The sequence below is a fragment of the Lathyrus oleraceus genome, chromosome 3 (assembly GCF_024323335.1).
Source record: "Lathyrus oleraceus cultivar Zhongwan6 chromosome 3, CAAS_Psat_ZW6_1.0, whole genome shotgun sequence".
In the NCBI taxonomy this organism is placed as follows: Eukaryota; Viridiplantae; Streptophyta; class Magnoliopsida; order Fabales; family Fabaceae; genus Lathyrus; species Lathyrus oleraceus.
This window is the reverse complement of record NC_066581.1, coordinates 132,409,656-132,431,589: the sequence shown is the minus strand read 5'-3', so window position 1 is coordinate 132,431,589 and position 21,934 is coordinate 132,409,656. Positions and strand designations below refer to the sequence as shown.

General features: G+C 39.3%; 1 protein-coding gene and 1 non-coding gene across 2 annotated transcripts; both read left to right on the top strand.

Moving 5' to 3' along the window:
* The first annotated feature begins 789 nt into the window (after window positions 1–789).
* On the top strand, window positions 790–2,790 carry LOC127130039 (uncharacterized). The gene has a single exon (XM_051059118.1). It carries the CDS (start codon window positions 790–792, stop codon window positions 2,788–2,790), a length of 2,001 nt encoding a protein of 666 aa, XP_050915075.1.
* A 17,625-nt stretch (window positions 2,791–20,415) lies between these two features.
* On the top strand, window positions 20,416–20,522 carry LOC127134193 (small nucleolar RNA R71). The gene has a single exon (XR_007807948.1). It is a non-coding gene; the product is annotated as a small nucleolar RNA R71 (small nucleolar RNA).
* The last annotated feature ends 1,412 nt before the right edge of the window (window positions 20,523–21,934 follow it).

Below are 21,934 nucleotides of genomic sequence, written 5' to 3'. Positions count from 1 at the left end.
GTTAATCACAATCACTTATTTATTTAAAATGTTTGACTTTTATTTTATCACTTAAAAAATATTACAAATGAATAATTGTGATACATTGACAGTGCATAATAATTAATCTCTTAATTTTTTATACAAGATTCAAAAGATACGACTTGAAAGTTTATAAATGTATTTTTTGAATATTTATTATAGTATTTATTCATTTAAAATATTTTGGTTGCTTATAGTTTTTGATAAGTCAAATAATTTAGTTTTTAATTTTCAAACTTCAACATTAAAATCTTTTAATTGTTTTAATGAATTTTAAAATAATATAATGTTTTATAATTAATCAATTTATTTTAAGTAGAAATGAGACTAATGCATACTTAAGTATCTGTTATGATTGAGGCTGAGGGTACAAATGGAACTTCACAAACATTGAAGGGAGCTGATACAAAAATTAGAAAAGGCCAGGCGGCATGTGATGCGGAAAGCAAGGCAACAAGAAAGAGTACCAGAGAGAAAAAGCCTAATAAACTTTTGGAGGACTTTACTATTTAGTGGGAGCTAGGGATCTAGTGATGGCAGCAGGAATTAGAACCTTCTCCCTTTTGGAATTATTCTTCTCTCCCCTTGGATTATATCTTACATTTATTTTTCGTATCGTAAGAAGTGGAATTACATTCCACTATTATCTTTGTACTCATCACTTTATGTATTGCAATTCGCCATCAATATAAATTACAGAATTCTAATTTTCCATTCCTATCATACTCCCTAAATCCAAACTCTTACATTGGTGCTTTCATCCCCACTATGGCTGAAAACACGCGTATGAAGGAACTCCAAACGGCAATCACCTCCATGGCCGCTACCATACAGAAGCTCGCAGAGGATGCCGAGCGACGCCACTCTGAATACCTCCATCATCGAAACACAGATCTGGGTCATTTGGAACGCGTTGAGGCTCATCTGGGTACACTCAAAATTGATTCAGCCATCTCAGATGGGTCGAACTCACACACGACACCGCCACCATTTCAGGTTCGAAACGTGAAGCTTGATTTTTCGCGTTTTGATGGAAATGATGTGCTCCATTGGATCTTCAAAGCAGAGCAGTTCTTTGAGTTTTATTCAACACCAGATACGCAACGTTTGACCATCGCCGCTGTTCACATGGACAAGGATGTTGTTCCCTGGTTTCAAATGCGAGCATGCGACAATCCCTTTCAGTCATGGATTGGCCTTACCAGAGCCCTGGAACTTGAATTCGTACCTTCACCTTACGATTTACCCCACAGCACCCTCTTCAAACTCACCCAAACAGACACTGTTAACTCATACTACCTGCAATTCACCGCTCTTGCTAATCGATCTGACGGGTTAAGCTCCGATGCTATTCTGGATTGTTTCATTAGCGGACTCCGACCCGAAATCAAACGTGACGTGTTGGCCCAATCCCCCCGTACCCTTTCTAGAGCCTGTGCCTTGGCCAAGTTGTTTGAAGAAAAATACCCGACCCGGCCCAAACCCTTCCAAGCAGCTCCAATAACCCGACCCTTCTCTTCTTTCCCCAATAACCAAAATCGTAACCCAACTTCAACGATAAACCAAAACGCATTACCACCTCTTCTTCCCACCCCCAACCTTAAACCCAGACCACAACTGTCGCGTACACCATCCGTCAAGAATATCTCGCCGGCAGAAATGCAGTTGCGCCGGGACAAGGGCCTTTGCTTCACTTGTGACGAGAAGTTTTCCTTCTCTCACCGTTGTCTGAATCGTCAGTACCTTCTATTGCAAGCCGATGATGAAGATATTGTAACATCCGAGGAAGGTTTGTTGGATTCTCCTGTGGACGCCACTGACGAAGAGACTCAAAACACTCAGGACCACCATCTCTCCTTCAATGCCCTTAATGGCTCCGGGGGAGTGGGGACTCTCCGATTCTTGGGTCACATTCAAGGGAAACCGGTCCAAGTTCTTATAGATAGTGGCAGCTCGGATAACTTCCTCCAACCACGCATTGCAAAGTTCTTACAACTTCCTGTTGAGCATGCTTCTCAATTCAAAGTGTTGGTAGGAAACGGGCAATCCTTAGAAGTAGCTGGTTTTGTCAACAACCTTCAGGTATCAATTCAGGGTCACACAATTACATTACTTGTCTATTTACTACCCCTAACTGGTGCAAATTTGGTCCTAGGGGCACCATGGCTTGCCACACTAGGTTCTCATATCGCCGATTATCGTGCTATGTCTATTAAGTTCCACCTAGACAACACCTTTATTACTTTGCACGGTGAACAAACCAGGACTCCTTCTCAGGCCCACTATCATCACATTAAAAGATTGTCCGCTACTAAATCTATTGCTGAGTGTTTTTCACTCCACTTTATCAGTACACAGAGTGTTGTTACTCCTAATTTGGAGATACCGATGGACCTCGACCATGAATTGCGTACACTGCTCCTGAAATATAGTATGGTTTTTAACCCTCCTACTGGCCTTCCACCTAAAAGGACTCAGGACCATGCCATTCCCCTTGTTAAAGGAAGTAACCCTGTCAAGGTTAAACCGTACCGCTATGCTCATAGTCAAAAATCACAGATTGAGAAAATGGTCATGGAAATGTTACAACAGGGTATTATACAACCAAGTTCTAGCCCATTTTCATCACCGGTATTATTGGTCAAAAAGAAGGGCGGATCATGGCGATTTTCTACCGACTATAGGGCTCTAAACGCTATCACTATAAAGGACAGTTTCCCTATTCCTACCGTGGATGAATTGCTTGATGAGTTGTTCGGTGCTACTTAATTTTCCAAACTAGATTTGTTGTCCGGTTACCATCAAATCTTGGTTAGGCCTGAAGATCCTCACAAGACTGCCTTTCGAACTCACCAAGGGTTGTATAAGTGGCTCGTAATGCCCTTCAGGTTGACAAATGCGCCGGCTTCATTCCAAAGCCTTATGAATCAAGTGTTTCGCCAACAGCTTCGTAAGTCTGTGTTGGTCTTCTTTGACGATATTCTGATATATAGTCCTTCCTGGCATGCTCACTTATGTCATTTGGAGGAGGTCTTGCAGCTTTTACAGGAACATTCCTTGTGTGCTAAACTCTCCAAGTGTTGCTTTTGCCTTACACAGATTGATTACCTCGGCCATACAGTTTCAGGGCAAGGTGTTGCAATGGATAGCTCAAAAGTGCAAGTAGTGCTTGAGTGGCCAAGACCGTCTAATCTGAAACAACTACGCGGCTTCCTTGGACTCACTGGTTATTATAAACGCTTCATACAAGGTTACGCTTCGATTGCTCTACCTTTAACTGATCTTCTAAAGAAGGATTCATTCCTTTGGAATGACCAGGTTGCTGCGGCATTTCATAATCTGAAACGAGCATTAACAGTTGCGCCTGTTCTCAATTTACCAGATTTTTCCAAACCCTTCATTTTGGAAACTGACGCATCCGGATCTGGCATTGGGGCAGTACTGAGTCAAGCCAAACATCCCATTGCTTTTTTCTCCAAAAAGATGAGCCCAAGGATGCAAAAACAGAGTGCCTATGTGCGAGAGCTATATGCTATTAGTGAGGCTATTTCCAAATTTCGCCACTACCTCATCGGTCATCAATTTATCATACGTACGGACTAGAAGAGTCTTAAATCTTTGACGGAACAATCCATCCAAACTCCGGAACAACAGGCATGGCTTCATAAATTTTTGGGGTATAATTTCACTATTGAGTACAAGCCGGGAAAGGATAACATTGCAGCGGATGCCTTGTCCCGTTCCTTCATGCTATCCCTTTCCTCCATACATTCCTCTCTATTGCAACAGATAAAACAAGCGGGGATAACAAATGGTTTATATGCATCCATCTTACAGCTGTGTATTGAAGGCTCGCCACCGAAAATTGCATATTCCCATAAGAATGGGTTACTTTACTGGAAAGACAGACTCGTGATACCTGCAGCGCCTGACCTGATTAATTCTATACTTCAGGAATTTCACAGTTCCCAGTTGGGAGGCCATTCTGGCATTACTCGCACCAAAGCACGCATTACTGCTCAATTTTTTGGTCAACTCTGCACAGAGATGTCACTACTTTCATCTCAAACTGCCTCATCTGTCAGCAAGCCAAGACTGCTAACACACTACCCTCGGGCCTGCTCCAACCACTTCCTATCCCCTCACAAATTTGGGAAGATGTGGCAATGGATTTCATTACCGGGCTTCCCCCATCGCACGGTTACACCGTCTTGCTAGTGGTCATTGATCTCCTTTCCAAATATTGTCACTTGACGCCGCTGAAGAGTGATTACTCGAGCCTCTCTGTAGCTCACGCTTTTATGCATTCAGTTTTCAAACTCCATGGTTTTCCCAAGAGTATTGTGTCGGACCGTGACAAAGTCTTTCTCAGCAAGTTTTGGCAACACCTTTTTCGATTAAGTGGCACCACTCTGAACATGAGTTCTGCCTATCATTCGCAATCAGCCGGTCAATCAGAGGCACTTAACAAATGTGTAGAGTTGTACCTCCGTTGTCTCACCGAAGACAACCCACAACACTAGTTTCGGTTCTTGCCTTGGGTGGAATTCTGGTATAACACTTCATACCACACCAGCATCGGCATGACACCCTTTCGAGCAGTGTATGGCAGAGACCCCCCTCAAGTGATTAAGTATGAATTGCAACAATCTGATCCTCCTACCTTGCAGGATTTACTCTGTGAGCGTGATGCTGTTTTAGCTCAACTGAAAGCCAATCTGGCTAAGGCTCAAAACCATATGAAATTTTTTGCTGATAAATGGTGTCGCTTCGTCGAATTTGCAGTAGGTGACAAGGTTTTAGTCAAGCTTCAACCTTACCGTCAAGTTTCTGTTGCCTTGCGCAAGAATCAAAAGCTTGGTCTTCGCTACTTTGGGCCTTTCGAAGTGTTATCGCGTGTCGGGACAGTGGCTTACAAACTAGCATTGCCTCCAACGGCAAAAATCCACCCCGTGTTTCATGTCTCTCTTCTCAAACCGTGCTAGGGGCCTGACTCCACACCCTATATGCCCTTGCCATTGATTACCATAGCTCACGGTCCTCTAATCATGCCTCAACGTATTCTGCAGACTCGCATGATCATGGTTCAGGATAGACCAGTCAGACAGGTGTTGGTTCAATGGACAGGTTTCGCCGCGGAGGATGCTACTTGGGAGGATTGGTGTCAGTTGCAGACCACATTTCCCTCCCTTAACCTTGAGGACAAGGTTAGTTTCAATGGAGGGAGTAATGTTATGATTGAGGCTGAGGGTACAAATGGAACTTCACAAACATTGAAGGGAGCTGATACAAAAATTAGAAAAGGCCAGGCATCATGTGATGCGGAAAGTAAGGCAACAAGAAAGAGTACCAGAGAGAAAAAGCCTAATAAACTTTTGGAGGACTTTTCTATTTAGTGGGAGCTAGGGATCTAGTGATGGCAGGCAGGAATTAGAACCTTCTCCCTTTTGGAATTATTCTTCTCTCCCCTAGGATTCTATCTTACATTTATTTTCCGTACCGTAAGAAGTGGAATTACATTCCACTATTATCTTTGTACTCATCACTTTATGTACTGCAATTCGCCATCAATATAAATTATAGAATCCTAATTTTCCATTCCTATCATACTCCCTAAATCCAAACTCTTACAGTATCCTTGTGGTTCGAACAGACTAAAGTTGGTACTCACATATGTACTTGAGTATGCGAATTTTTCCAAACTACAGACATGAGGATGCTTACTAGGGGACATATCCTATAACAATGGATCAACATTGCCGTATCTAATTTAGGCGATTTCTACTAGGCTCTTTTATGCCTTGCTTTAGCAATTATAAAATGTGTGGATTTCATTTAGCATTATGCATTAATGAGTTAAAGCTTACAAGACATGATACTCTCGTATTTATATAGATTCATGTATGGAGTGCTCATGTAAGGAGATTTTATGTCACCATGCATCATTTTTCTATACATGTGCATGGTGATCAAAGCTTACATAATATTAAACATACATGTGTGTGGTGTAATACATCTCATGTTAAACTATCGTGACGAAACTTACAATACACTCTTAATACTCCCCCACAATATTAAGGAGCTATGTAAGTTGTGACTTTGAGCTTGGTTCGAAGATCTTAAAAAAAAGTTGTTCCAAGCGGATTTGTAAGGGTGTCTGCTACTTGTACACTGCTAGGAACATATTGGATCTTCATCCTTTTTGCAATAACTCTTTCACAAACAAAATGGATGTCTAATTCAATATGTTTTGTCCTATTATGAAGGAATGGGTTGTGTGACAAGAGCACGACTCTTAGGTTGTCACAAAGGAGAGTGAGAGGATGAAATGACACGATAAGTTTATTGAGAAGAGACTCTACTCACAACAATTTTGAAGTTGTGTCATTCAAGGCATGATACTCTGCTTCAGTACTTGACTCGGTAAAAAAAGGCTGCTTATTTGAGTTCCATGATATCAGATTTGGGCCAAAAAAAGATACAAGAACGATGAGTTGATCTATGATCATTAGAATCACTCTCACAATCCAAGTCACTATAGGCCCTTAGAGATAACTTGTATGGCAATGTAGATGGAATGAGAAGTAAGTTGTGTGTAATGGTGTCTTAGATAGCCCAAGATCCTTTTAATTTCAGGCCAATGTGATTCAAAAGGAGAGGTCATGTGTTGATAGGCTTTATTCACACCGAAGGCAATGTCAGGTCTTGTAAGCGTGACACATAGCAGAGCCCAACCATTGATATATACTTATTAGGATCTGAAAGTGTTGAAGAATCATGATTTCTAAGTATGCATGTATTTATTATAGGTGTAGTAATTCCATAAGCATTGCACATTTTGGCTCGAGTGAGTAAATCTCAAATGTATTTGGTTTGAGTGAGAAGTATACAACCAGTGGCATGAATAGAGTCAATGAGTTTACAAATTAGAATAGAGGATGACCCTATAAGAAGGATGTCATCAACATAGACCAAAGCATACATGATGATACCTTAATGAGAATAAACGAATAAAAAATGGTCCCATTTGTTGTGAATGAAGCCAAACTGAATTAGTGTTTGAGACAACATTTCATACCAGGTCCTTGGAGCCCATTTAAGTTCATATATAACTTTATTCAACTTACAAACCAAATTTGGATCTTGTTTTCAATATCATAGGGTTAAGACATATAAACCTGTTCTTAAAGGTAGCCATTCAAAAAAAGCATTGTGATGTCAATTTGTTGAAGTTCATATTTTTTGGTCCGGGAAAAAGTGAGAATAAATCTAATTGTGGTATGCTTCACAACTGGAGAAAATTTTTCATTAAAGTCAAAGCTAAATTGTTGATCATAGCCTTTGGCTAGAAGTCTGGATTTGTAATCATTCATTGTGTCATCAAGATTCTATTTACTTTAAAGACCCATTTGCATCCATATTTTTTGTGAGGTGCAAAAGATGTTAAGTTTCAAGTCTGATTTACCAAGAGAGCATCATATACAAGTTACATAGCTTGATGCCACGCAAATTGTAAAAATGATTGCTTAACATATTAAGGTTCCACATGTGTGAGAAATGCTTTAGGCTTGGAATGACATGTTTTGTCCTTTGTCAACATAGGACGATAGTTAAGATGTAGAACTTCTGGATGAGTAGAATTATGTGTGGAAGGTGAAAAAGACACCTCAAACTAGACATTAGTATTAGGGACATGTGGTCCAGGACCAATGGTTGAAGGTCTGTCATGAGATGTCCTATCAGGGACACTTTGAGAAGAGGTGACTCTAGGATTATACTTTCAACTAAGTCCAAAATTTTATTTTACGGTCCACTAAGATGGGTTGTAAAAAGTGCATTAAGCCCATTGGTCTAATTTTTTAATTCACCCCTTATATGATTAAATTTAAGAAAATATATTAACAAATGAACTTATGTGATGATATATTTTGACAGAAAATATATTGTTGGATGATTTTTTCTTAAGTGAATTGAGAAGCATAGTTTAGCATAGGCTGGAACCAATTTAAATTTACACTGATTTTGATTGATTTTGATAGTGAAATCTCATGTAACTGTAATTGTTTGTTTGTGGACGTGATTCGAATTTTCTAAGATATTTAATATGGGAAATAAGAGTGTTGATATTCACATCACAATCTCTATATCCTACTCTTTTAAAAAAAGATATACACATTAATTGTATTTAATAATAGTTATATAAAATATAATTTAATTCCCTCCTAATATAAAATAATGTTTTTAATAGTTATTTATCATATTAATTTAAAAAAATATGATTATTTTATATATTTATTAAGCTATATTTAGAATAAAAAATTAAGATCATGTAACAATTAGATAAAACACTTGTTACTTTTTTTTTTGAGCTTGATAATATTTTATTACGAAGTTATATCTAAATTAACAATTAACTTTATAATAAATTTTAGATGTCCAGTAAATAAAACGAACTATTAATTAATTTCTAAATATTTATTTGCTTTTTAATATAATAAATCCCATTGTTTAATAATATTTCTTTTAATATAATAAATTCTATTATTTAATAATACTTGCATTCTTTCAAAGTCTTTAGTTATGACTTTTTAAATAATCAATATGAGGTTTAGTTTTTGAATTTAATTTTTTATACAAGATTCGGAAGATACGACTTGAAAGTTTATAAATGTATTTTTTGAATATTTATTTTATAGTATTTATTCATTTAGAATATTTTGATTGTTTATAGTTTTTGATAAGTCAAATAATTTAGTTTTTAATTTTCAAACTTCAACATTAAAATCTTTTAATTGTTTTAATATGGTAATAATTTAAAATGATATAATATTTTATAATTTATCAATTTATTTTAAGTAGAAATGAGAATAATGGATACTTAGGGACCCTTATGGTTCAAACACATACTAAAGTTGGTACTTGCATGAGTATGTAAGTTTTTTCAAAACCGCGGACATCAGGATGCTTACTAGGGTACATTTCCTATAGCAATGGATCATCATAGCCATATCTAATTTATGCGATTTTTATTCGACTCTCTTATGCCTAACCTTAACAATGATAAAATGTATGAATTTCATTTAGCATTATGCATTAATGAGTTAAAGCTTACAAGACATGACACTCTCGTATTTATAGTGATTTATGCATGGAGTGCTCATGTAAGGAGAGTTTATGTTACCATGGATCATTCTTCTATACATGTGCATGGTGATCTAAGCTTACATAATCTTAAACATACAAGTGTGTGGTGTAATACATCTCATGTTAAATTATCATGACCTAACTTACAATACGCTCATAATACTCCCCCATAATATTAAGGAGGTATGTAAGTCGTGACTTTGAGCTTGGTTCGAAGATCTTAAAAAGAAGTTGTTCCAAGCGGATTTGTAAGGGTGATGCGTGTTTTTCGCAAGTGTACGAATCACGTCAAAGTAATATAAAAGATTATCGAATCCACAGAGACCAAGTGTCAATCTATCAAACCTGTTGTTATGGTGTGTATCTAAGGCAACTATTTTTAAGGGTTTTAATAAGGGTGCAATGGTAAATAAAATTATAATTTTAAATAATAAATAAAGACAGGCTCGAATGTAATTCACGCAATCAATGATAATCCAGTACTTGTTAGTGGAACTACTTATGGGCAATGTTTTCTCCTTTGAAAAGAACTAATTTAACAGGAACTGTCGCTTTCGCGTATTCAGAACCGAGTTGTACTCTCTAATCAACCCCTCCTATTGTCACGGATAAAAAGGTGCGTACTGCGTTAGAGTAGTAAACCTATTTTTAAGAAATATAGTATCTTAACTAAGTTGAAAAGTATTTTAACCTGGACTTCTTAGCAAAAAGAGGTTCTTACGAACCAGAGTTTAAACTTCCTAACGCGTCCGAAAATCGTTTTAAAATCTCTTTTCTTTTTAATCTAAAATCTCCTAATAAACTAGACAAAGCGCTTTTGGCTGTTTTTGAAATAGTTAAAAACAATTACTTGAATTGAAAGATAAAATAGCCCTTAGGTGTTTCCACGAACAATTATACTGATTACTGGTTTAATTACGATCCTCACATTCTAACCTTTATAGAATTAGTTAGACATGATAAAGTAAATATTCTTTTTATAGTTTTTCATAAAAGTAATTTAAAGCGAGTGCGGATAATAAACAAAGTAAAGTGCGAGTGCAGGAAATAAACAACGTAAATGTGCGAGTGCAGGAAATAAACAACGTAAATGTGCGAGTGCAGGAAATAAACAACGTAAATGTGCGAGTGCAGGAAATAAACAACGTAAATGTGCGAGTGCAGGAAATAAACAAAAGTAAAATACGAACTTGAATTAAAATGGCGGCAGGATTAACTTCCTCCAGAGTGCTCCAAAACTCGAACCACAGACAGATTACAGACTCGATCACTCGATTGCAGAGGCACCCCGATGTGGAATGGCAACTGCTTTATAACTGATATATGCCTAGAGAATTCTAATTCTGGATGAAGAAAAACGAAAATCTAAGGTCCTATTTATAGTAAAAACTGAAAGCATGAAATGACAGGGACGCCCCTCCACTAAAAAGTGGAGGTTACTGATTTTGGCCTTGTGGCGCCCGCCACAGGCCTATGGCGCCCGCCATGGTCCCTACAGGGGATGATGTTGTGGGGATCGTGGGTCTTGGCGGTTGAGGAGTGGTCTTGAGACGTGGCCACGTCATGGCTAACCCCATGGCGCCCGCCACGGTGGGTGCCGTAAGTGCAAAACGCTGAATTTCTAGGTTTTCGCCCGTTTTCACTCCTTTTTCGCTCCTTTTCCCGATTCAAGCTCCGATTATTATAAAAACCTGAAAACATAAGAAAACAAAGAAATAACAAAGCAAAACAACAATAAAAGCTAAGAATGCATGCGAAATCGGAGTCAGAAATACGGTGAATTTTAGTGTGATCAAATTCTCCCACACTTAAACCTTTGCTTGTCCTCAAGCAAACATTAAAGCTTAAGAAAATATGGTGTCAACACTTGTCTTTGGGCTAAAGGGATTCTAAGTTCAAGTCAGGATGCAGTGACAGATACTAACTAAGTGAACCAAGGGTACCATAGTAACACAAACACAAACTTCAATCCTATATTAACCACTCCATATCATCCCACAATACCTAGGCCTATCTTCTCATCTTTTTGTGTCCTTTTCATTCAGGCGCAATCACATTAAGCCCGTTATCTGTACATGCTTCATAGTAGAGTGACCGGTTAGTGATTCTGATCCATAACATAAGGTTTCTGGCACATAAGCATGTGTAAACCTGTTTTATTTCGCCTAAATGTAGCTGCGGGGGATCGGATCGTAATCCGCCCTACCAAGTTCAGTGCCAGATACCTCTGAACCAACTAACAATAGGTGACTTGCAAAATTATTATTTTTTTTTTTTTTTTTTTTTTTTTTTTTTTTTTTTTTTTTTTTTTTTTTTTTTTTCGGTTTAAATGACTTTGTGAGGGTCACCTATACCAGAGTTTGCCTTTTTTTTTTTTTTTTTTTTAGTATTAGCACTGGATCATTCACTTATGTTCATCGGCCCCCTACGTAGAGCATGCTTAAGCCGGAGCTGACTGCTAAGATAAACTACTTAGGACAATTTTTAAAATGATAGTAAAGGCCAAGGTGGTGGGGTTTAGGAGTGATTCCTATATTCAAGAGGTCTATGGTGCTAAAATGGTTCTGATGTTTCAAAAAGTTGACCTAGGTCACTACATCCTAATCTAAACCTGTCCCAAAGCCCAAAAAACATGTGAAACAACATCATTTTCTTTTTTAAAAATTTTCTGGTAAGGCTAAGGAAATGGGAAAAAAATGAAGATGAACTAAAAAGATACTATACTGGTGACTCGTCAGACTCATGCATTATCTAAGAAAATTAAATTACTGAAAGGAAATAACTGAAAGGAAATAATTAACTAGAAAGGGAAATGACAGAAAGCAATAAAATCCCCTCCCACACTTAGATCGAACATTGTCCCCAATGTTTCGAAATAAGATAAGGGGGGTAACCTGAAAAAAGACTACTGAGGAGGGGCACTGGTGCCTTCGCCGTCCTGATGTGATGGTCTGGAACGACGGGATCTACTACGATGCTGGTCCCTCCGGTCGAGTCGTGCTGATAAAGCAGCCTGAGCACTCCGAACCTCTCGAAGGTTACCTAAGATGGAACCCTGAGTGGCCTCGACAAGCTGGTAGTGTTGGCTGTTGAACTCTCTCTGACGGTTCTGCTCTAATGAGATATCGTTCAAGGTACGGCAAACGTTGCTATAGGCACGATCCGAAACCAATCGCGATTGTTGCATGAAGCTCATATTGTCCGTCAGCTGCTGTGAAATAGTAGAGAGAAGGCCATCACGCCTTTCTTCTCTAGCTGTCATATCACGCCACATCTCCTCGGTGACATGGAATCCAGGAGCAGTACCTGCAACAGGGTTAGAGGAAGATGGTGCGGTGTGTGACTGTGAAGGACGATGGGGGGACATGTGAGGGATGGGAGACTGCTCTCTCCGATCATACTCATCATCAGTGTCATGTGCCTTCCCATTGGGAATATTAGGAGGAAGTGGACCCAAAACACGTGGAGCATTAAGATCATAGGTCCAGTTCCTTTCATCACGTACATCAGTACGTCTACTGCATGGTAAAGCAACAGATGGGATAGCTACCCCATGAACCATCAACTCATAACCACCTTCTCTCCTTGCTCGGCACAATTTCATGTCTTTCAGAAATTTTAAATTAATTGTGCGAGGAGGTAGTGGTTCAAGTGTAGCTATCTCATCGTTCAGGCTAAGAGCCCGAGCAATATACGTAACAAGCCCTCCAAAAACAATCGGTCCTGTTTTGTTAGTAAATAAAGTCATATGAGCAAGCATAAACGGGACCGGATTGATGTGGGTTCTAGTGAGGCATCCTTGCAAAAATAGGAGTTCACGAGCATTTACCTTGTTTGGACTTTCCCGGCCAAAAATAGTACATGCCAAAAGAAGTCTAAAAACTCTTATGGCCGGGTTGTGAATGGTCGACGCAAGTATCCCTTCGAAAGAATTAATTGAAGAACTTGAAAGCCTTTGCCAGAAGGTAAATACCTCGGCCGACCACTCCGCATCCAAAGGTGCCTCACAAATTGCACCTTCCCTATGAGGGATTCCTAACAAACCTGCTAGATTGTCGGTACTGAATTCATACTCAATTCCGAACAGTCTAAAAATAACAGTACCGACAGTGCTAGCAGTGTTAGGACTGACAGTGTATATTAAAGAACTCAAAAACTCAGTTGTCAGTCGCTCATAGGTAGGTTCCTGATTAATGAAAATATTATGCAAGCCTAGAAATTCTAATAAATTAAAAACACTATGATAAATACCCAAAGCATACAGACAGTTATCGTCGACGTACCTAGTCGAGAGAATTTCTCGACTTTGAAGCCTCTGAATAATTTTCCGTTGCCTTTCGCCCGGTCTTCCATCACGAAGAAGAAATCCGTTGAACTCCATTGTTGAATGCTCCTTAGGTAGTGAAAATGGTAGAAAAAGTGGTTTATGAGGGAATGATAAAGTTTTGATTTTTTTGGTTTTTTTGATGGATGAAAATGGAAATGGATGTTGGATATGTTTTATGGATGGTGGGTATTTTGGAAATGAGGGAGCTTTAATGGGGTTCAAGGAGGATTTGGAAGGTTGGAAAAATGGGTTTTTGGTGAAGAAAGGGATGAAAATGGTGGAAATGGGGATTCAGCCCCGTACTTGTTGTTGGTACGGTGTGGCGCCCGCCACAGGGCCTATGGCGCCCGCCACAAGGCCAATTCCTGGGCCTTGTGGTTTTGGATCCTCCTTTTGGGCCTTCTTGCACCTTTGTCTTCCGGGGGGTCTGAATAGCGTTTTCTTCTTCTTTTCAAGGCTTGAGGCTTGCATATTTTTTGTAAAGACAAAAACTGAAAATATTTTTGTCTTATATATATATTTTTTTTTTCTTTGCACGACAAAAAAAAATAAAATAATTAAAGAAACAAAAGAAAAAGAAAAAGTTAACATTAGTGCATAATATGTATATATATAAGAAATTCAGAGTGCATGAAAATATAAAAGCTGCAGTAAAGTAAAATATGTCTGGAAATGCGATAAATAAAATACTAGGGTAATGCTGTCAGGGTAGAATGAGTCATGTGGTAGGCGTCTTTTCCTGGCTTGATCCACGAAACTCAGCTATCTCCCTCCGAAGCTCTTCAATCTCCTGATGTAGAGCATCGGTCTCTGAGGCATGAGTGAGATCAGAAACCTGCATCTGTAACTCTAAGTCTGCCACTTCCTGCTTGAGCAGGGCAGTCTCCTTACGGAGCTCATAAATCTGTGTTTGTAGGTCAGGTGGCTGCAGAGACAAATTGTTAGACATAAGAGTGATCTGGGGAGTAAGAGGTGTAGGAGTGTACTCAGCGGCGGGAGGCGATTTCGGCTCTTCGACAGTCTCTCCATAACCCTCTAGAGCATAACTCCAATTTTCAGGATCACGGACACTGGTCATCAGCTGATCTGGTAATGTGAAATAGTGTATCGCTTCGCCGTCGATCAGCAGTCTAAACATGTTGGGCTCAAAAGAAGCCCTCCTCATCAGTCCTCTATCAAGACAAAAATCAATATCCAGGGTGGTGTAGAAGCAGAAGGTCCTGAGGTGCAATAACTTGCGAGACAGACCCAATGCAGTAGCAATCTGTGTAACAATCCCACCGACATGGATGATGCCTACGGATGATCTGGCAACACTAGCCAAGCCCTTTAACAGAAAGTTGCCACAAGCAACAGGGCGAGACTGAGTCGCACAAAACAGTAGGAAAATCTCCTCTTCACTTAGCAGTGTCTCTGTATCTGGAAAACCTAGGAAAGAATGTGCTAGAATCATCTGGAAGTACCTCAATGCAGGGTTGTGGATTACCTGAGAAAACTGGGTAGAAGGATCTTGGCTCCCTCCGCCGGATATTTTAGTCCAAAACTTTTCCACTTCTCTGCTCATAAAATACCCCATCGGTGTATCTGGAATAGCATCAGGAGTAGTCTGGAAACCTAGCAAATCACCAAACTCCTTGTGAGAGAATGAGTAGTCAATCCCGAACAACCTGAAAACAGCGAGTCCATCGGGTCCAGCCCAGGGGTCATAATGAAACGAGCTGAGGAACTCAAGAGTCAAGTTCCTATAAGTGTTGTTCCTGTAGTCAAACTGTTCCCACTAGAGTTGATGGCATAAAAATCTGACGCTTGGCTCTATCCCCAAGGCATCCATGCAGTCATGGTCAGGGTACCTGGTAGGAGCCATAGGGCGTCTCATGTGAACATAGTAACGCTCTCTCTGTGCATCATCTCTAAAGGCCACGTGCATGTCATCAGGGTTCTGCATTCTGTACAAGGTTAGCAAACAAGTCCTGAAAGCACATAAAACATTCAATCGTTAGTCCTGACATAATAATAATAATATAAACAAAATAAAGTAAAAGTAAAAAATAAAAAGTACAAAAAATAAGAAAAACCATGGGTTGCCTCCCATGCAGCGCTTGTTTAACGTCATTAGCTCGACGACCGATATTTAAACATCATTGGAAGGATATGGTGGATCACTCAGAGTATGGCAGGTGTATGTTGTCGGGATGTCACCTCCTTCGTAGGGCTTCAACCTCTGTCCATTGACGATGAACGGTTTACATGTCTGGTTCTTGATTTCAATAGCACCGGATCTCAGGATCTTAGATACTTCGAAAGGGCCAGTCCATCTCGAACGGAGTTTACCTGGAAAAAGTCGTAACCTAGAATCGAACAGGAGAACAGGATCGCCTATTTTGAAGTCTCTTCTTATGATTCTTTTGTCATGCCAAGCTTTTGTTCTTTCTTTGTATATGATGGCATTTTCGTAGGCAGATTGTCTGAGCTCTTCTAATTTGTGGATGTCAAGGATACGTTTCTCACCAGCTGTCAAGTAATCCAAATTCAAAGTTTTGATGGCCCAATAGGCCTTATGTTCCAATTCAAAAGGTAAGTGACATGATTTTCCATAGACCAGTTGATAAGGGGTTGTTCCTATAGGAGTTTTGAAAGCGGTTCTATAGGCCCATAATGCTTCTTGAAGTTTCTGTGACCAATCCTTTCTAGATATAGAGACAGTCTTCTCGAGGATTTGTTTTATCTCCCTATTAGATACTTCCACTTGTCCATTGGTCTGTGGGTGGTATGGTGTTGCTACTCTATGCTTAACTCCATACTTGCTTAAAAGTTTATCAAATATTCTCGATATGAAGTGCGATCCTCCATCGCTTATGACTAAACGGGGTGTTCCAAACCTGGGAAATATATAATTTTTGAATAATTTGATGACTACTCTGGTGTCGTTTGTGGGTGCGACGATAGCTTCAATCCATTTAGACACGTAGTCAACAGCTACTAAGATGTACTGATTTCCAAAAGATGGTGGGAACGGTCCCATAAAGTCTATACCCCATACGTCGAAGAGTTCTACTTCTTGGATATTTCTTAACGGCATTTCATTACGTCTTGAAATATTTCCTGTGCGTTGGCATCTATCACACTTGACAATGAAAGCATGGACATCACGCCACATAGTAGGCCAGAATAGGCCAGCTTGAAGAATCTTGGCGTAGGTCTTAGATGTGCTTGCATGTCCACCATAGGGTGCAGAGTGACAATGCTCAATTATATTATTTACCTCTTCTTCTGGAACACAACGGCGGAAAATGCCATCTTTACCTCTCTTGAAAAGAAATGGTTCGTCCCAATAGAAGTTTCTCACATCACTATAGAACTTCTTCTTCCGGTGGTAGTTTAGATCAGGGGGTATGATGTCAGCGGCTAGATAATTAACAAAGTCTGCATACCAAGGTACATCACTTATGGCTAAGGATTTTTGAAAATACTCATGAGGGTCTGGGTTATCTTCTTCAATGGTTTCTAGTTGGGCTATCAGTCTATCATAGGCAAAATCGTCATTTATGGGAACTGGATCAGGTTTCAGGTATTCTAGCCTAGATAGGTGATCAGCTACCACATTATCAGTGCCTTTCTTATCACGGATATCCAAATCAAACTCTTGCAGTAATAGAATCCATCGAAGTAACCTAGGCTTGGCATCCTTTTTGCTTAGTAAGTAACGAATGGCAGCATGGTCGGTATAAACTATAATCTTGGCTCCTACTAGATAAGATCTAAATTTGTCTATTGCAAAAACTACAGCTAGGAGCTCTTTTTCGGTTGTTGCGTAATTGAGCTGTGCAGCGTCTAGGGTTCTACTGGCATAATAAATCACATGTAACTTCTTATCTTTTCTCTGACCTAGAACGGCTCCAACAGCGTAATCACTGGCGTCACACATTATCTCAAACGGTTCTGACCAATCAGGGGGTTTCATTATAGGTGCTGAAGTCAGAGCTTCCTTCAGAAGATTAAATGCTTCAGTACATTTTTCATCGAAGATAAATTCAGCATCTTTCATTAAAAGACCAGTTAAGGGCTTTGTTATTTTGGAGAAATCTTTGATGAAACGTCGGTAAAATCCGGCATGTCCAAGAAAACTTCTTATCTCCCTGATAGTCTTCGGCGGTTTTAGATTCTCTATGACTTCTATTTTTGCTTTATCTACCTCTATACCTTTTTCGGAAACTATATGTCCTAAAACAATCCCTTCGGTGACCATGAAATGACATTTTTCCCAATTTAGCACAAGGTTTACCTCCACACATCTCTCCAGGATTTTCTCAAGGTTGACAAGACAATTTTTGAAATCTGATCCACAAACTGAGAAATCGTCCATAAATACTTCCATAATTCCATCTAAATAATCAGCAAAGATAGACATCATGCAGCGTTGGAAAGTTGCAGGAGCATTACAAAGTCCAAAAGGCATTCTTCTATAGGCAAAAGTTCCAACTGGGCATGTAAAGGTAGTTTTTTCTTGATCTTCGGGGTGAATAGGTATTTGGAAGAATCCTGAATATCCATCTAAATAACAAAAGTAAGAGTGTCTGGCTAGGCGCTCCAACATTTGATCTATGAATGGTAATGGGAAATGGTCCTTCCTAGTTGCTTTATTTAATTTTCTATAATCTATGCACATACGCCAACCTCCATCGGTTCTTTTTGCTACAGGTTCGCCCTTCTCGTTTTGCACGACTGTGATGCCTCCCTTTTTGGGTACTACATGCACGGGACTCACCCATTTACTGTCCGAGATCTGATATATTATACCTGCCTCTAGTAACTTAAGAACTTCAGTCTTAACTACCGCACTCATTATAGGATTTATTCTACGTTGGTGTTCTCTGGAAGGTTTTGAATCTTCTTCAAGCAAAATCCGATGCATGCATACGGATGGGCTTATTCCTTTTAGATCAGAGATCTTATATCCTAAGGCTGAGGGGTACCTACGTAAAACTTCTAATAATTGATCGGTTTCTTTTTGGTTTAAGGTAGCACTGACTATAACTGGACGATTCATATCTTCATCCAGAAATTCATATCTCAGGTTTTTAGGCAGTTCCTTAAGTTTTACGGTCGGTTTCATAGGGCAAGGCATAGGATCTGGGGTAAGAGATAAACATTCGTGAAGGTTATCATCAATGTAGGGTGTTTTATAATTGTCATCTTCCAAAATAAGGGTTGATGGCAATTTTATAGATTTATTTTCTTCTTCTTGTTCTAATTCCCTAATGCATTCTTCGATGATATCTAAGGCATAACAAGAATCTCCTATCACAGGTGCCATAAGAAATTTTGACAATATAAATTCTATCTTCTCTTCACCTACCTCAAAAGTTAGTTTTCCTTTTTTAACATCTATTACGGCTCCAGCAGTCGATAAGAACGGTCTACCTAGGAGGATTGGTATGTCGTCATCTTCTTTAATGTCCATGACAACAAAATCAGTAGGTATAAACAACTGACCTACCCTAACAGGGACGTCTTCAAGTATGCCTATAGGGTATTTAACGGATCTATCGGCTAATTGAAGCGACATCTTAGTAGGTTGTAATTCTCCTAAGTTTAATCTCTCACAAACTGCTAAAGGCATTAAGCTCACACTAGCTCCTAAGTCTAGAAAAGCTTTTTCGATGACATGATTCCCTAAAATACAAGGAATGGAAAAATTTCCGGGATCTTTATCTTTCTTTGCTAACCTATCTTCGGAAATAGAATTACATTCCACGGGTTTCGGATCTTCAAGTCTACGTTTATTCGTAAGTATGTCTTTGAGAAACTTAGCATAAGAAGGTATTTGGGTGATGGCTTCTGTAAAGGGGATTTCTACGTGAAGTTTTTCTATAACCTTAACGAATTTTTGATATTGATTATCGATTTGGGTTTTCTTTAATCTTTGAGGGTATGGTATTGGTGGTTTGTATGGCGGTGGTGGTACATAGGTTTTATTTTTAGGTTCTTCTCCTTTTTCTTGACTTTCCGGGGTTTCAGGCTTCTCTGGTTCCTTTTCCTCACTCCTCTTAGAAGTTTCAGGCTCACTTAATCTAGGGTTTAAAGGCTCCTTATAAGCGGTTCCACTTCGTAGAGTAATGGCATTAGCTTGCCCTTTCGGGTTTTGTTGAGGTTGTCCAGGGAACTGTCCTCCAGGGGTAGTCTGTGGGGCTTGGTTTAACGCTACCTGAGAGATCTGGGTTTCAAGCATCTTATTATGAGTAATGATTTGATCAACCTTGGTTCCTAACTGGGTAATTAGTTCGTTAACATGGACGCTTTGGTTCATGAACTCTTTGTTTTTCTGTTTTTGAGCAGCGATGAAATCTTTTACAATTTCTTCAAAGCTCGGGTTTGGCGGTACAGGTTGCATAGGTTGATTTGTTCTAGGGGCTTGGTAACCTTGTTGTCTCGGAGGTGCGGTATTTTGAATAGGGTTATTATTTTTGTAGGAGAAGTTTGGGTGATTCCTCCATCCAGGGTTATATGTGTTAGAAAATGGGTTCCCTTGGGTATAGTTCACTTGCTCAGTGTTGGTTTCATTTAACAGATTGCATTCGGCGGATTGGTGTCCTTGCGTTCCACATATCTCACAATTCGGCGAAACTGCGGCTACAGTATTCGGAGTTGTACACATATGTTCGACTCTAAGGGCCAACGCGTCCATTTTAGCCTGCATCATGTCTATAGAGCTTAGCTCATGTATTCCTCCTTGGGCTTCCTTCTTTTCCACTGTCGCTCGTTCTACTCCCCATGATTGATGGTTTTGGGCCATATCCTCGATAAGGGCACTAGCTTCAGGGTAAGGTTTATTCATCAGTGCGCCACCGGCGGCAGCGTCGATGGTCATCTTAGTGTTATAATGAAGTCCATTATAGAAGGTTTGGATGATTAGCCAATTCTCTAAGCCATGGTGTGGGCATGCTCTTAATAGTTCTTTATATCTCTCCCAGGCTTCGAACAACGACTCTCCTTGGAGTTGGGTAAATCTAGTTATAAGGTTTCGAAGAAGAGCGGTCTTACTTGGGGGAAAATATCTAGCAAGAAAAACTTTCCTAAGGTCATCCCAAGTTGTTATTGAATTGGGTGGAAGGGAATCTAACCATGATAGAGCTTTATCTCTGAGGGAAAAGGGAAATAATCTTAAGCGTATCGCCTCAGGAGAAGCTCCATTGGTTTTAAAGGTGTCTGCTAACTGAAGAAAGTTTTTTAAATGTTGGTTTGGGTTATCAGTAGCGAGACCTGAGAATTGTCTCTGTTGCACTAATTGCAGCAGGGATGGTTTAAGTTCAAAATTATTGGCTGGGATAACGGGGTTTACTATACTGGAACTAGGTTCCTCGTTTGATGGTTGGGCGAAGTCCTTAAGAGGTTTTCGGTTTTGTTCTTCGGCCATAGCTATCCTATTCCTATGGAAAAATAAACGTGCGCGAGCGTAACGTTCAGGTTCAGCTAGAGGGTCTACTAAACTTCCGGCACTGCGAGTCTTTCGCATTGACCGGTGGGTAACAACCTTAGTCTAAACGGTATAACTACAGGGTAATGAAATTTGACGAAATTGGTCCCCGGCAACGGCGCCAAAAACTTGATGCGTGTTTTTCGCAAGTGTACGAATCACGTCAAAGTAATATAAAAGATTATCGAATCCACAGAGACCAAGTGTCAATCTATCAAACCTGTTGTTATGGTGTGTATCTAAGGCAACTATTTTTAAGGGTTTTAATAAGGGTGCAATGGTAAATAAAATTATAATTTTAAATAATAAATAAAGACAGGCTCGAATGTAATTCACGCAATCAATGATAATCCAGTACTTGTTAGTGGAACTACTTATGGGCAATGTTTTCTCCTTTGAAAAGAACTAATTTAACAGGAACTGTCGCTTTCGCGTATTCAGAACCGAGTTGTACTCTCTAATCAACCCCTCCTATTGTCACGGATAAAAAGGTGCGTACTGCGTTAGAGTAGTAAACCTATTTTTAAGAAATATAGTATCTTAACTAAGTTGAAAAGTATTTTAACCTGGACTTCTTAGCAAAAAGAGGTTCTTACGAACCAGAGTTTAAACTTCCTAACGCGTCCGAAAATCGTTTTAAAATCTCTTTTCTTTTTAATCTAAAATCTCCTAATAAACTAGACAAAGCGCTTTTGGCTGTTTTTGAAATAGTTAAAAACAATTACTTGAATTGAAAGATAAAATAGCCCTTAGGTGTTTCCACGAACAATTATACTGATTACTGGTTTAATTACGATCCTCACATTCTAACCTTTATAGAATTAGTTAGACATGATAAAGTAAATATTCTTTTTATAGTTTTTCATAAAAGTAATTTAAAGCGAGTGCGGATAATAAACAAAGTAAAGTGCGAGTGCAGGAAATAAACAACGTAAATGTGCGAGTGCAGGAAATAAACAACGTAAATG